General features: G+C 41.5%; 1 protein-coding gene across 1 annotated transcript; it reads left to right on the forward strand.

Annotated features, from left to right (window-relative positions):
• The first annotated feature begins 709 nt into the window (after window positions 1–709).
• Window positions 710–1,903, forward strand: LOC110913252 (extensin-2-like). Its single transcript, XM_022158100.1, has 2 exons — window positions 710–986; window positions 1,098–1,903. The coding sequence occupies exons 1-2, from the start codon at window positions 710–712 to the stop codon at window positions 1,901–1,903; spliced, it is 1,083 nt and encodes a 360-aa protein (XP_022013792.1).
• The last annotated feature ends 13,223 nt before the right edge of the window (window positions 1,904–15,126 follow it).

Below are 15,126 nucleotides of genomic sequence, written 5' to 3' on the forward strand. Positions count from 1 at the left end.
TCTATTAATCTTGAACCCGGACAAGATCCGGGCTATTGAATGCACAAGTAATACGTAATTCGTTCACAAGATTATAACATTAAATAATTCTACCAAGTTAAATAAAATGTTTATGCCACGTGCATCCAAACCAATTTTTAATCATTTTCCAAAATGAGTCAGTTGAATGTATTTACCAGTGTAAACTGACGTATTTTTCCAAAAAGATTAAATGCAGGTACTAAGCGAAATTGGCTGAGATTTCTCCTTAGCATCATTAGAAGTCTCGCAAGCTTAAGATGCCTGAAGTCTGTTGAACCATTGTCTCATATTTTATTTCGATCCGTCTATGGATAAACAATCGAACGTTGTGATACTTGATATTACAATAATTAAATTCGGTTGTATTACATCTTTTAAATTGCTTCCGCTGTGCATATTAAATATTGTGTTGTTTGACTATTATGTTGCCAACCACGTCACGATACTCCCCCACCGGGCCCACCGGTGACACGTGGAAATCGGGGTGTGACAGGTTGGTATCAGAGCAAACACTGAGTGAATTAAACACTAGCCTTTTGTGTTTAATCTCAGTTACACAATTGCACAATTCTAAACTTCGAGTCTAGACCTACAACATAGGACAAATTCCACTTTAATTGTATTGTCCTTTATTTTTGCATATATTTTGTTTTGTTATCTTATGCCATATTGCTCAGGAACGAACAAAATGCCGCCAAGATTCTTCAGGAGAAGAGGAAGAGGCAAGGGGCCAATCACCGCCCCCAATAATAATGAAGCTGGACCGTCGAATGCGCGAGCTCCATCTACCATGGAGAGTGACGATCCGCGGCAGAACCGGAGGAACCTCTTTGAGCCGGCTAGACGGTCGGTCTCACACAGTTCAACACCTCCTAACCCTTATGGGCCACAACCAGATTATGAGCCCAACAACCCTCAACCTTCATACATACCATTACAGCGATCCTTATCGCACAACTCTTTCGGTGACCCTACACCAGTTTTTAGGGGCCGGTTTAACCCGGCAAACTTCCTGCAAGAACCGGGGAATTTTAACCCATTAGGGCCATAAGATCATTTCTCTGGAGATCATGCAGACGACAGGGACGAGGATACGGACCCTGTCGAGCCTGCCAGTGGCACACCAAACCACCTGATAGAGATCTCGGATGGATCTTCCTTCCACGGATCACCCTATGTTGGTCCAGATAGCTTTCAAGCTATGTTTACCAGGCACGAATGGTACTATACGCCTCCTCGCCATACATCGCCTCAGCAGCAGCAACAACAGCAACAAGATCCCTCTGAGGATCCAAGGTTTGTGGCAGTCACGCCACCACCTCCGCCGCCACCAGTTCAACCGGCACCCCCGCAACCACCAAGGCGTAGGAGAACCGGAGCGCGCATATCTGCGCGAACAGGAGACTTTCATTTTAGTTCTCCACTCCAATCAAGTGGCAGCCACTACCCGCCACATCAAGAAGATCCGCAAATGGGTAGGCCTTCACACCCAGTTGCACTACAACCACCGCCTATGGGTTTTGATAACCCAATTCCGGCATACACGGGTTCCATGGCGTACAACCCGTTTGAGCAGCCAGTACACACCAACTACAATTACGCCGAAGCCGATCCGTACGTGGTAGCGGCTAACTATAACACCCAAGGACCCTATGGAGATCCATGGGGAGTAGGGTACCCAACTCATGGGTGCAAGATACCTGCAAGACCTATTATACGGACACAATCGCAACCACCAAGGTTCTCTCCACCTGAGCGTGAAGAAATTCTGCAAAGGTTGGACTATGTAGAGCGAGAATTTCACAGGGAGCGAAGGGAGCGACAAACGTTCTTCCAAGGATTGACAAGCTTGATCAAAGGAAAGAGCAAGAAGGACCACTGAATCCTTCCAAGTATTGTTGAGCCCCTGCGTGGGCCAGTCTTGTAGTATAAACCCCTGCGTGGGTATGTTTTGTTAATAAACCCCTGCGAGGGTATTTTATTTGTGTAAGTCCCTGCGTGGACTATTATATTGTTAAAGCCCCTGCGTGGGTATGTTTTGTTATTAAGCCCCTGCGTGGGTACGTGTGTTATTAAACCCCTGCGAGGGTAAGTACTTGTTTAAACCCCTGCGTGGGTAAGTTGCTATTTGAAAAGACCCATTAGGGCAGCATGTAATATTGTAGTAAAGTAATGAATAATTGTTTTATAAATTTCATGTTGCTATTATATGCATAACTATTACATATGAAATAAATGAATCAAAAATCATTCCTTTTAAGTAAATGTCTGCCTATGTAAAATTTTTCTTAAAGTGTGAAACCTAGCCTTCGGGTCATTATAAGGCCAGGCCAAGATGGTAAGACCTGTTAGAAAGATTCAAATCCCTGTTAAACATCTGAAAACAGGTTAACACTCCTGGCAGATGTGATTCATTTGAATCACACGCGTTATTTGATTGTATGAGGATCCTTCAAAGATTCCAAACCCAATTATCGATCTCTGAATCATGGGGTAAATCATCAATTAAGATGACCATACTTTTACTCTACGTGGTAATACGTGCCTGCGGGCCCTGCTCATTTCCACATGTGCCAAAAGACAGTAGTAGCGATGACTCCCTGTCAAATAAAAGTAATGAACTAGGTTCAACCTCAAATGCTTTGATTCTCTGAAATCCTAGCATATAATTTATAAATGTCCTTGTGACTAGGCCATTGTGCCAATATACCTTCATGTTTGATTCTCTGAAATCATAACCCATAAAATAAACTGTCCATGTGACTAGGCCTTTTGTGCAACAAATAAAACTGTTATTGTTTTATAACTAGGATAAATTATTATAGAAATCCTAAATAGATATGATTAATAAATTAACCAAATATGGTCTCTGTGACCATGGTTAATGAATTACCCAAGGGGAAATTCCATAATAAACTCCCACATAAACTATTGTCCTTGTTTTCTGTAACAGTTCAATTAAAATGGCTAACTCAGACGAGATAAATAGCCATCCAACGGAGAATATTGATAACGCCCGGGTTACCTTAACGGGTGCTGAATTAAAAGCGTTGGTCGACGACGCGGTTACAAAGGCTTTGGAAAGACAGTACGAAGAGTATAGTGGGACTCGTAGTAGGACCCTATCTACACAGCCTTCAAAGCCACTGTCCAAGAAGGATGACCCGAAGAAAGGCGATGATCGACACTCCTCAAACCACAGTGCTCCATCACAGCAGGTTATACTGAACAGGGGACCCCGTGAGAAAGGTTGTTCCTATAAATATTTTGTTTCATGTAAGCCCCGGGACTTCACTGGGGAGAAAGGAGCTATTGACTCTATGACGTGGCTGGATGAGATGGATACGGTTGTTGATATCAGCGGATGCGCTGAGAGAGACGTGGTCAAGTTTGTGTCGCAGTCTTTTAAGGGCGAAGCTTTAGCATGGTGGAGATCTCTGATTCAAGCCACCGGGAAAATCCCATTGTACAACATGTCGTGGGATCAATTTGTTGCCCTTATCAGGGAAAATTACTGCCCTCAGCATGAGGTGGAGAAGATAGAGTCTGATTTTCTATCATTGGTGATGACAAACCTTGACTGTCAAGCTTACCTAATGAGCTTCAACACTATGTCCCGGTTGGTTCCCTATCTGGTAACCCCGGAACCAAAAAGAATCGCTCGTTTTATCGGTGGTTTAGCCCCCGAGATCAAGGCAAGCATGAAGGCTTCTCGGCCAACTACTTTTAGATCAGTAACGGACATTTCCTTATCCCTCACTCTGGATGCGGTCAGGCAGAGATCGCTGAGGAATAAGGAGGCCGAGAAAAGAAAGCGTGAAGATGATAGTTCATGTAGGTCGAACAAGAAACACCATGGGAACAGTGACACCAAGAAAGGATATGAGTCAAAGAAAGATGGGCATCATTCGGGTGAGAAGCCCAAATGCAAGATTTGCAAGAAGCAGCGCTTTAGAAAGTGCAGACTTGAGTCGAACTCACAGACCCAACCAAAAACCTATGCTTGTGGTATATGCAAGTCCACGGATCACAAAACCTTAGATTGCAAGAAAATGAAAGACGCAACGTGCTACCGTTGCAATGAGAAGGGGCACATTAAGACCAACTGCCCTAAATACAACAAGAAGCCTGAAGAGGCCAAGAAGACCAATGCGAGAGTCTTCAGAATGGACGCGAAAGAGGCTGTGCAGGACGATAATGTCATAACAGGTACTTTCCTTGTAAATGATGTCTTTGCAAGAGTACTTTTAGATTCAGGCGCAGATAAGTCTTTCTTAGATAACAAGTTTTGTAAATTGTTGAATTTACCTGTCAAAACCCTAAGCGTAAACTATGAGGTAGAGTTAGCAGATGGTACCATAGAAACCGTCTCAACTGTGTTAGATGGATGTTTTATATCCATTAAGAACCATTCATTTCCTCTGACTCTACTTCCCTTTAAGTTGGCCGGTTTTGACATAGTTCTGGGTATAGACTGGTTATCTCACAACCAAGCCCAAATCGTCTGCAACAAGAAACAAGTGGTGATACGGACCCCGTCTGGTGAATCACTTACCATTCGGGGAGACACCCAGTATGGACTGCCTAAGCAAGTGAGTATGCTCAAGGCTTCAAAATGTCTAAAGAAGGGTTGTGTCATCTATGGAACAAGTGATTATTGATGAGCCTAAACCAAAGATAGAAGACATCCCCGTTATTTCTGAATTCCCAGAAGTTTTTCCAGAAGAACTACCTGGTTTGCCACCAGATAGGCAAGTGGAATTCAGGATTGATATCATCCCCGGAGCAGCACCAATTGCCAGGGCACCCTATAGGTTGGCTCCAACGGAGATGAAAGAATTGAGGACGCAGCTAGACGAATTGCTAGCCAAGGGCTTCATCAAACCTAGTTCGTCTCCTTGGGGAGCACCAGTTCTGTTTGTAAAGAAGAAGGATGGATCGATGCGTCTGTGCATCGACTATCGTGAGCTTAATAAGGTCACGATCAAGAATAGATATCCTTTGCCCAGGATCGACGATCTGTTCGATCAATTACAAGGGGCAAGCTATTTCTCGAAGATTGATTTGAGGTCAGGCTACCACCAACTGAAGGTCAGAGATGAAGACGTACATAAAACTGCATTTAGGACTCGTTATGGTCATTACGAGTTCCTGGTGATGCCTTTTGGGCTCACTAATGCACCTGCTGCGTTCATGGACCTCATGAATCGCGTTTGCAAGCCGTACTTAGATAAATTCGTCATCGTATTCATTGACGACATTCTCATTTACTCTAAGAACCAAGCCGATCATGAGAAACATCTTATATGTATTCTCAAACTTTTACGTCACGAGAAACTCTATGCCAAATTCTCTAAGTATGAATTTTGGCTTCGAGAGGTCCAATTCCTTGGACATGTGGTCAGTGAGCGTGGTATCCAAGTGGATCCCGCTAAAGTTGAAGCTGTCATGAACTGGCAAGAGCCGAAGACGCCTACGGAGATTCGTAGTTTCCTAGGATTGGCAGGATATTACAGGCGCTTCATTGAAAATTTTTCAAGGATTGCTGCGCCCTTAACTTCCTTGACCAAAAAGAAGGAAAAGTTCGTTTGGGGCCCTAAGCAGCAAGAGTCCTTTGATACCCTGAAGCAAAAGTTGAGCAACGCTCCTGTGCTGACACTACCTGAAGGTACCGAGGAGTTCGTAGTTTACTGCGACGCATCACACACCGGCATGGGATGTGTGCTTATGCAGAAAGGCAAGGTTATTGCCTATGCTTCAAGACAGTAAAGGTGCATGAAAAGAATTACACCACCCATGACTTGGAGTTGGGTGCCGTCGTGTTCGCACTAAAACTATGGAGGCATTATCTGTATGGTATTAAATTTGTGATCTATTCTGATCACAAAAGCCTTCAACATTTATTTGATCAGAAGGATTTAAACATGAGGCAACGCCGTTGGATGGAGACTTTAAATGATTATGATTGTGAAATCAGATATCATCCCGGCAAGGCGAATGTAGTCGCTGATGCCTTTAGTCGAAAAGAAAGGGTGAAACCCATCCGGGTCAACGCCAAAAGCATTGAAGTGAAAAATAATTTGATCGAAAGGTTGTTAGCTGCACAGAGAGAAGCTGTGTTGGAAGCTAACTATCCAAATGAAAAGTTAGGAGTAACTGAGGAGCAATTAACTCTTAGCAAAGACGGAATTTTAAGATTAAACGGACGAATATGGGTTCCAGTCCACGGAGGACTTCGTGACGTTATCCTCCAGGAAGCCCACAATTCCAAGTACTCCATTCATCCTGGAGCTGATAAGATGTACCAGGATCTAAAGGCAAATTATTGGTGGATAGGCTTGAAAAAGTCTGTAGCCGCCCATGTAGCCAAATGCTTGACTTGTGCGCAAGTCAAAGCTGAGCATCAAAAGCCGTCAGGCTTGCTACAATAGCCTGAACTTCCCGAGTGGAAGTGGGAATGTGTAACTATGGATTTATTACCAAGTTACCCAAGACGAGGAAAGGAAATGATACAATATGGGTTATAGTGGACAGACTAACTAAGTCAACACATTTCTTACCCATCAAAGAGACTTATAGCTCCGATATGTTAGCCCAGCTGTACGTTGATAAGATTGTAGCCTTGCATGGCATACCTGTATCTATTATCTCTGACAGAGATACTAGATACACATCGCATTTTTGGAAAAGTTTCCAACAATCTTTGGGCACGCGTTTAAATTTTAGTACGGCTTATCATCCTCAGACTGACAGTCAGAGTGAGCGTACTATTCAAACATTGGAAGACATGCTACGTGTATGTGCGATCGATTTGGGTGATAGTTGGGATAAGAACCTACCCTTAATCGAATTCTCCTACAACAATAGCTACCATACCAGCATTAAGGCTGCACCCTTCGAGGCATTATACGGTAGAAAGTGTAGATCACCCATCTGTTGGGCGGAAGTTGGAGATGTCCAATTATCGGGACCAGAGATAGTCTTTGAAACGACGAACAAAATTGTCCAGATTCGTGACCGTCTCAAAGCTGCCCGAGATAGGCAGAAGAGCTACGCAGATCCGAAGCGCAAGGCTTTTCACTTCGAAATAGGTGATAAAGTGTTGCTCAAAGTATCACCCTGGAAAGGAGTGATGCGATTTGGTAAGAAAGGCAAACTAAGCCCGAGATACATAAGACCTTTCGAGGTTATCGAACGTGTCGGGTCAATTGCCTATAAGTTAATCTTACCTAAAGAGCTCAGTGGAATTCACAATGTGTTCCACATCTGCAACCTGAAGAAGTGCGTCGCTGATGAATCACTGGTTATACCACACACAGATGTGCATATAGACGAGAGCTTGACATTTGTTGAAAAACCTTTGTTGATTGAAGATCGACAGGTAAAGAAGCTTCGTAGGAAGCATGTACCTATTGTAAAGGTCAAATGGGATGCCCGAAGAGGTCCCGAGTATACGTGGGAAGTTGAATCCACCATGAAAGAAAAGTACCCTTATTTATTTCAGTAAATCTCGGGTCGAGATTTATTTTAAGGGGGTGAGGATGTAACACCTCGAAAATTCGTGTTAAATAAAATAACGACACGTGTCATGTAAGACGAAGAGCGTTATAAACTCCGATTTATTAAAAATGGGTAAGGGTCGTCATGTTAACTTTTGCACCTCTGAACGACTTCGTTATAAATCCCAGGACTCAAAACATATTAAAAACATCTAGTATATGTTCAAATTCAGCGAATTATAGCAATGAAAGATTCATGAATCAATTGGTGGGCTCCCACGAAGAAATTCCTACGGTGACCCTTAGTTTTCGGTACTTTTATAAAGAATCCAAGCAAGCATACCAAAATGGTAGGGTATGTTACTGTATTAAGCACTTTATAGAGGCCCCAATCTGATAAAACATGTCCCAAATTCGAAACAAGTGGTTGCCCCTTTGAAACACCAAGGAACAACAAATTTTTGTGCCTGATGACAGGCTTACGAACCGCAAGGGAGGGCTTACGGTCCGTAAGCAAGTGCCAGCGACCAGAAAACCGGCTGTTACCTGTTTTAAGCGCATGAAACCGAATTTAACAGTTATTTCTCATCCCTCTTGGCCCCTAAACAACCCCTAAACATGTAGGACACCTGTGGAAATGTTGTCGTTAGTACTAGACTTAATTGTCAACACATTGTGGTGTCTTAGTGCACTATATAAGGCTCTCAAAGTGCAACACTTTGATCATTCATTCCTCAACAACCTTCTGATTAAGTGTGGAGCACAAGAGCACTCTCCAGGCCTTCCTAATCATCCATTAGACCCTTGTAAGTTGTCTTAACCTTTCTAAATTAATTTTAGCTTAGTTATTTAGCTAAAAGTCAAACCGCCGTAATTACGGTTTGACTTCGAGATTAATAAATACTGGCTCAGTCAAATCTCGAATTAAAAGTACCTTTAGGTAGGTATTTATGTGGATAATAAAACCTCAAAAGGGTTCCCCCTGATTCCCACTCTAACTAGGTCAAAAGTCGGGTCAAACGTATAATTAAAAAGTCAACAGAAAGTTTAAAATGCGATTAACAATGCAGAACACTTATAACCTGTTTTATCATTAATATAACTTGGTAATTAGTGTAAGGATGTGTCTAGACATATTCAACCCGACAATTTCCTGTTTAGACCCGGTTCGGAACCGAAAGTCGCACAGTTTGACTTATACTTCGACTTTCAGTTCTGACCCGTTATGGAATGTTTTGGAAATGCCTTATAGCTTTTTTTGGACCAGGTTACATGCTAGTATAACCCTCTGTGATTATACACCTCGGATCATTAGTTATCCAATTAGTATGCATGATTCCGTTAATTGCTCATATGTTGACCGTTATGCCCTTATTACCTTAAAACGTGATTTATGAAAATGTAAAAGTGTAGAAACCTTAGTTACTGATATATAGACTTGTATGCAAAGTTTGACATCAGTTTGACTTGCAGATTAAGAGTTATGCTCATTATCGCAAAATTTATGCTTTATGCTAATAAAATGGCGTAATTAGCGTATAGCCTAGTTAAACATACTTTTTGGTATCAAATATTTTACCCACTGATGTAATATATTATTTTGGGATTTTAAAGATGTTTAATTAATTTTAGGCTGAGCATAACTCATAGTCGTAGGCTCAATTCGGTGAATGTCGGTTTTGCCCTTACGGGCCATAAAATGAGATTTACATATCTAAACGACTCCAAACCTTTTGCTACTGATCACATATGGTAAATAAATTATTTTAAGCCTTCTGGAAATATAAAAATATCAGATTTAAGTATTGAACCCGGAAATGGCCTTTAATCGCCTTAATTAGCGTTTTTAACGCATAGTATGTTTTAAAAATCATATTGGACATACCCGGGTTGATACCTACTGATATAAGAGGCAAATTATAATATTTTAACAGTAAGCAAAGGTGGATAAACTCAGACTTCAGTTTTGAGCTTTTCGGTTTATGTGAAATTACCAAAATACCCCTACGGGGCATAATTTGGTTAAAAATGATAAATTTCACATATATACCTTACCCTACTGTTATAACTCATTAATTTGAGTATGTTTGCTGATCACATCCGACCTGTAACTCAGCTAAACACTTAAACTCTTTTATAAACTTTTATATGACCAAACTACCCCTACGGGGCCTAGTTTGTGTTTAAACACGTTTCAGGCATAATGAAAGGCATCTTACTGATGTCACAACATATTTGAGGCACAATTAACTTAGGAAACCTGTAAATAGCTCTCATGAATACCCGTTACGCTTATTACGCGTTCGGTTCGGTTTACGTAACTAGTTTACATAAACTAGCCTAAACGGGTTAAACCTTAACGGTTTTATCTCAAATTCTAGAATGTGAATAATAAACCCATATTAAACAAGTCTCTGAATTTGTCGGGTCTAAATCACATTCTATCCGGTCTTCGCTTAATCGTGCGTACGAACCGTATCCTCGAAACTAGCCGGTCTAAGCGTAAGCTTAATTAAAGACCTGTTAGGATTCTAATAGGTTATTATAAACCTTCATTCCAGATAAGGAGGACCAGTAAAAGCTACTTGCGTTTGCTTATTGTGATTTATACATTGCTCAGGTAAATACTTTTAACTTATTTTCCCTATACGGGCTTGGGTTACGGTATATAGCATACCGCTTGATCGAGCATCAAATCTCCACAGTTAAGTGGGTAGTTGAATAATTTGTTCGGCTCGTTTAGACAGTCTTGATTACTTATAGTCTTTGGGGGGTTAATGACCATGTCCCGGATATCCTTGGCATCATCTTACGAGATGGCCACGACCTGAGCACGGGGTGTAGGCGTACACCTGTCAGTGTATAACTCTATGATGTGGTGTGTCTATCAATCTTTAACCCGGACAAGATCCGGGCTACTGAATGCACAAGTAACATGTAATTCGTTCACAAGATTATAACATTAAATAATTCTCCCATGTTAAATAAAATGTTTATGCCACGTGCATCCAAACCAATTTTTAATCATTTTCCAAAATGAGTCAGTTGAATGTATTTACCAGTGTAAACTGACGTATTTTCCCAAAAAGATTAAATGCAGGTACTAAGCGAAATTGGCTGAGATTTCTCCTTAGCATCATTAGAAGTCTCGCAAGCTTAAGATGCCTGAAGTCTGTTGAACCATTGTCTCATATTTTATTTCGATCCGTCTGTGGATAAACAATCGAACGTTGTGATACTTGATATTACAATAATTAAATTCGGTTGTATTACATCTTTTAAATTGCTTCCGCTGTGCATATTAAATATTGTGTTGTTTGACTATTATGTTGCCAACCACGTCACGATACTCCCCCACCGGGCCCACCGGTGACACGTGGAAATCGGGGTGTGACAGATATTTCACCAAACTTTGGAGATTATTTATAGTACAGATTATTTAAAATCACAAGCAAAACCCTAAATTTGAAACACAACCGCCACCATATTTCTCTCTCTAAGTTATCTTCTTCTACTCCTTTCTCTCTCTTACTAAACAAAGAACAACAGTAGCCACAAAAGGTTTCAAGGTGGTGTTGAGAGAACAAAGAACAACAGTATTCACAAAAGGTTTCAATGTGGTGTTGAGAGATTGATGGCGGTTAAAATTGGTGGTGGCTGGTGGTCCGTTTGTGACGGTCTGCAGTAGAGTTGGGTGAGGATGATGGTGGTTCAAATGGTGTTGAGTTTGCGGCGGTGTTATGGCTCTGATACCAAATAAATAAGAAAGCTCCTAAACTATAGACTAGGTAAAAGCATTCCTACTTTTCCTAATTCCCTATAGTTATGGCTCTGATACCAATCGAAATGAGTCATCAAAACAGGGGTGATTCCCATATTTGGTGATGATTTTCATTCAGCTTAAATTAAAATTTCTGTTAAACTATTTCAAATAAATGAGAAAGCTCCTAAACTATAGACTAGGTAAAAGCATTCCTACTTTTCCTAATTCCCTATAGTTATGGCTCTGATACCAATCGAAATGAGTCATCAAAACAGGGGTGATTCCCATATTTGGTGATGATTTTCATTCAGCTTAAATTTGATTTTTGCACGAAACCTACCCTCAAGTTAGGAGTGACATCCAAACCTTGATGGGAGTTTCCATTTCATATTCTAGTGGACCCTCATCTTTGGATGAGTACCAACCACATCAGGGTACGATGTTATCAAGTTAGAGGTGAAACTCGCATCTTGTTAACTAGTCCCATTCCTTGATTTTCAATCTCGCCAAAGTTTCGATTTTCCCAATCGATTAAGGACGTGTAGTAACTGGAAGGACAAATATCGTTAGTCGCTTCTCGATGAAAGTATTTGTCTATTAGGCCAAAGCACGTCTCCTTAATTCGAAAAGGATTTTGATTCACTTTGGAATAGTCTTATGTTACGTTCCGTGACAATCGATATTTTTATGATAAATCTCTTTTTATGTTATCTCAATTATCATGCGATTTACATTTGAGCGTTATCTTCATTTCAAGTTTGGGAACACGAATCACGTTATTATCGCAATCTAAAACAATTAATAATTACTCCTTCGTGAACAAACTAAATTTATCTTGCTTTCATTATACATGATATTCTATGTGTGACATTATGTTATTCTATGTGCAATACTATGTTATTCCATGTGAAACTATTTGACAAATTATGTGAAAAACAATGTGCTATGTGATGCATACATGAAATCAATTTTTCCTAAACAAAAACATTATGATTAAAAGTCTCATCCATTCCTTGTTTTGAATTTCTAGATGTCGTCATCTCGTCAGTACTCTCACTCTCCCAGAAAATCCAGGCTAACTCCAAAAAGAAAATGCTGACGTTCATGGCAAATCAGATTGCCAGAATCGTGCCAAAGATAGTGTCTGAGATTCAAGCCTCCAGCACTCCCAATCATTCTGGCGATTCTCACGTAGTACAGCCTAAACCAGTCTCATTCAACTAAAACACTTCACTGCCTGTAACCCCAAAACTTTCACTGGGAAGGATGGTGTGACTACCATGTTGGAATGGTTTGACAGCATGGAAGTCACATTCATATATAGTGAATGCCCAGAGGAGCTCAAGGTGCGAAGTGCCACTGGTGTTTTCCAATCCAGGGCACTGGACTGGTGGACTAACGAGAGAAACATTCGATCCAATGAGCTAGCTTACGCGTTGTCTTGGGAAGAGCTCAGGCAGCTTATGATGGAGGAATTCTGCCCTCCTCATGAGCAGTAGAAGTTAGAAGAAGAGTTCTGGACCCTCAAACAAGTTGGGGATGAAAACCTTGCATACACTACCCGGTTCAAGCAGTTGTGTTTTATCGTGCCTCATTTGGTGTTAACCACAGAACGCACCATTCGGAAATATATTAATGGGTTACCTCCTACGATGCGTGATACCATCGAGGCGGCTAGGTTGAATAATATTGAGGATGTGTATCGCCTCGCGGCAAGTTTGAATAATAATCGAGTTCGTGATAAACAAGTCGCAGCAGCATCTAAACCTACATCCTCCTCAAAACCCGCTCACCAAATCACCCACAACAATAGGGGAAAGAAGCGTGCTTACCAATCCTCAGTTTGCAACGCTGTTACACCAGTTGAAAATCCAAAACCTAACCCAGCAAACCCAGAAAAGAAGCAATACACAGGAACAAACCCTAAGTGCACCACTTGCCACTTTCATCACCCAACTACGAGCCCCTGTAGACACTGTACCTCCTGCAATCGTTATGGGCATCTGGCAGCATACTGTCGCAACAACCCTACGACAGCCCAAAATCCAAAACCAGCAAATGTGGTCAGGGCATGTTTCAAATGTGGGGATCCAACTCACCTACGACCTCAGTGTCCTCAATTGAGGCAAGACTTACAGCAGAAGGCACCACAAGGCCGTGCATTTGTTATCAATGCTCAGCAAGCGCGCAACGACAATGAGGTCATGAATGGTACGTTCCTCGTTAATAATTTGTATGCTTCTATTTTATTTGATACTGGTGCAGATAAATGTTTTGTATCTATAGAATTTGAACCATTGTTAAAATGCACACGCTCAAAACTACCTAAGTCATTCCCAGTCGAAATTGCCAATGGCAAATCTATTCGTGTCGATTCTGTTCTTCGTAATTGTACTCTCACTTTGAATGATCATGCCTTTTCAATTGACCTCATACCCATGGATTTAGGTAGTTTCGATATCATAGTAGGCATGGATTGGCTTCGAAAGAACCATGCTGAAATTGCCTGTTTCGAAAAATACGTTCGTTTGCCTCTTCCATCAGGCGATACCCTACATGTTTATGGGGATCGACCTTCCAATGGTCTAAAGCTAATGTCATGCACCCAAGCGAACAGATACTTACGTAAAAAGTACTTTGCCTTTTTAGTCCACGTAGTGGAAGAAAAGGGCAAGGGAAAATGCGTTAGCGATGTTCCAGTGGTGTGTGATTTCCCAGAAGTTTTCCCTGAGGATTTACCTGGTCCTCCTCCTCGGTCAGTTGACTTTCGTATCGACCTTGTGCCTGGTGCAACTCCTGTTGCACGAGCTCCCTATCGCCTTGCACCATCTGAGATGCAAGAGCTTTCCAGCCAACTCCAGGAGCTTCTTGACAAGGGTTTCATTCGACCCAGTACCTCTCCTTGGGGTGCTCCTGTTCTATTCGTTAAAAAGAAAGATGGTTCATTTCGAATGTGCATCGATTATCGAGAGCTCAACAAGCTTACTATCAAAAATCGATATCCACTACCTCGCATCGACGACCTCTTTGATCAACTCCAAGGTGCAAGTTATTTCTCCAAAATCGATCTTCGATCTGGCTATCATCAACTTCGTGTCCTCGAAGAGGATATCCCAAAAACCGCTTTTCGAACGCGCTATGGACACTACGAGTTCGTGGTCATGCCCTTTGGTCTGACTAACGCGCCCGCCGTGTTCATGGATTTGATGAATCGTGTTTGCAAACCTTATCTAGATCGATTCGTGATTGTCTTCATTGATGACATCCTAATTTATTCAAAATCTCGAGTCGATCACGAGCGTCATTTACGTCTCATACTCGAACTTTTGCGAAGTGAACGTTTATACGCAAAGTTCTCAAAGTGTGAATTCTGGATCAAGGAAGTCCAATTCCTTGGACATGTCGTTAGCGAAAAAGGTATTCATGTCGACCCTGCTAAAATTGAAGCAATCAAAAGTTGGATCGCACCTAAAAACCCATCAGAAATTCGTTCATTCCTAGGATTGGCGGGTTACTACCGTCGATTCATCTCGAATTTTTCTAAGATAGCTGTTCCTCTCACTATGTTGACCCAAAAGGAAAAACCTTTCGTTTGGAGTCACGAGCAGGAAGAAGCTTTTCAAACCCTCAAGGACATACTTTGCAAGCCTCCCCTAACAATGGCAGCGCTGTAGGTTGAGAAACGCCCCTCCCATAATATTATGGGTATTGTTAGGTTTATTCTATGTTACTCATGTTACCACCCTTCTAGGGTTAGGCTATGTTAATTGCGTTAAACTTTGGTTTGAACACATAGATTTCATCGTTACGAGTATAACTGTTAATATGAAATCATATAGTCAC

This window comes from Helianthus annuus, chromosome 15 (assembly GCF_002127325.2).
Source record: "Helianthus annuus cultivar XRQ/B chromosome 15, HanXRQr2.0-SUNRISE, whole genome shotgun sequence".
NCBI classification, from domain to species: Eukaryota; Viridiplantae; Streptophyta; class Magnoliopsida; order Asterales; family Asteraceae; genus Helianthus; species Helianthus annuus.

Excerpts from the sequence above, each read along its gene's own strand:
- LOC110913252 (XM_022158100.1), top strand. The coding sequence starts at position 710 with ATGCCGCCAAGATTCTTCAGGAGAAGAGGAAGAGGCAAGGGGCCAATC. Across the intron at positions 987-1,097 it reads CTTATCGCACAACTCTTTCG|ACGACAGGGACGAGGATACG; the intron begins GTGACCCTACAC and ends GAGATCATGCAG.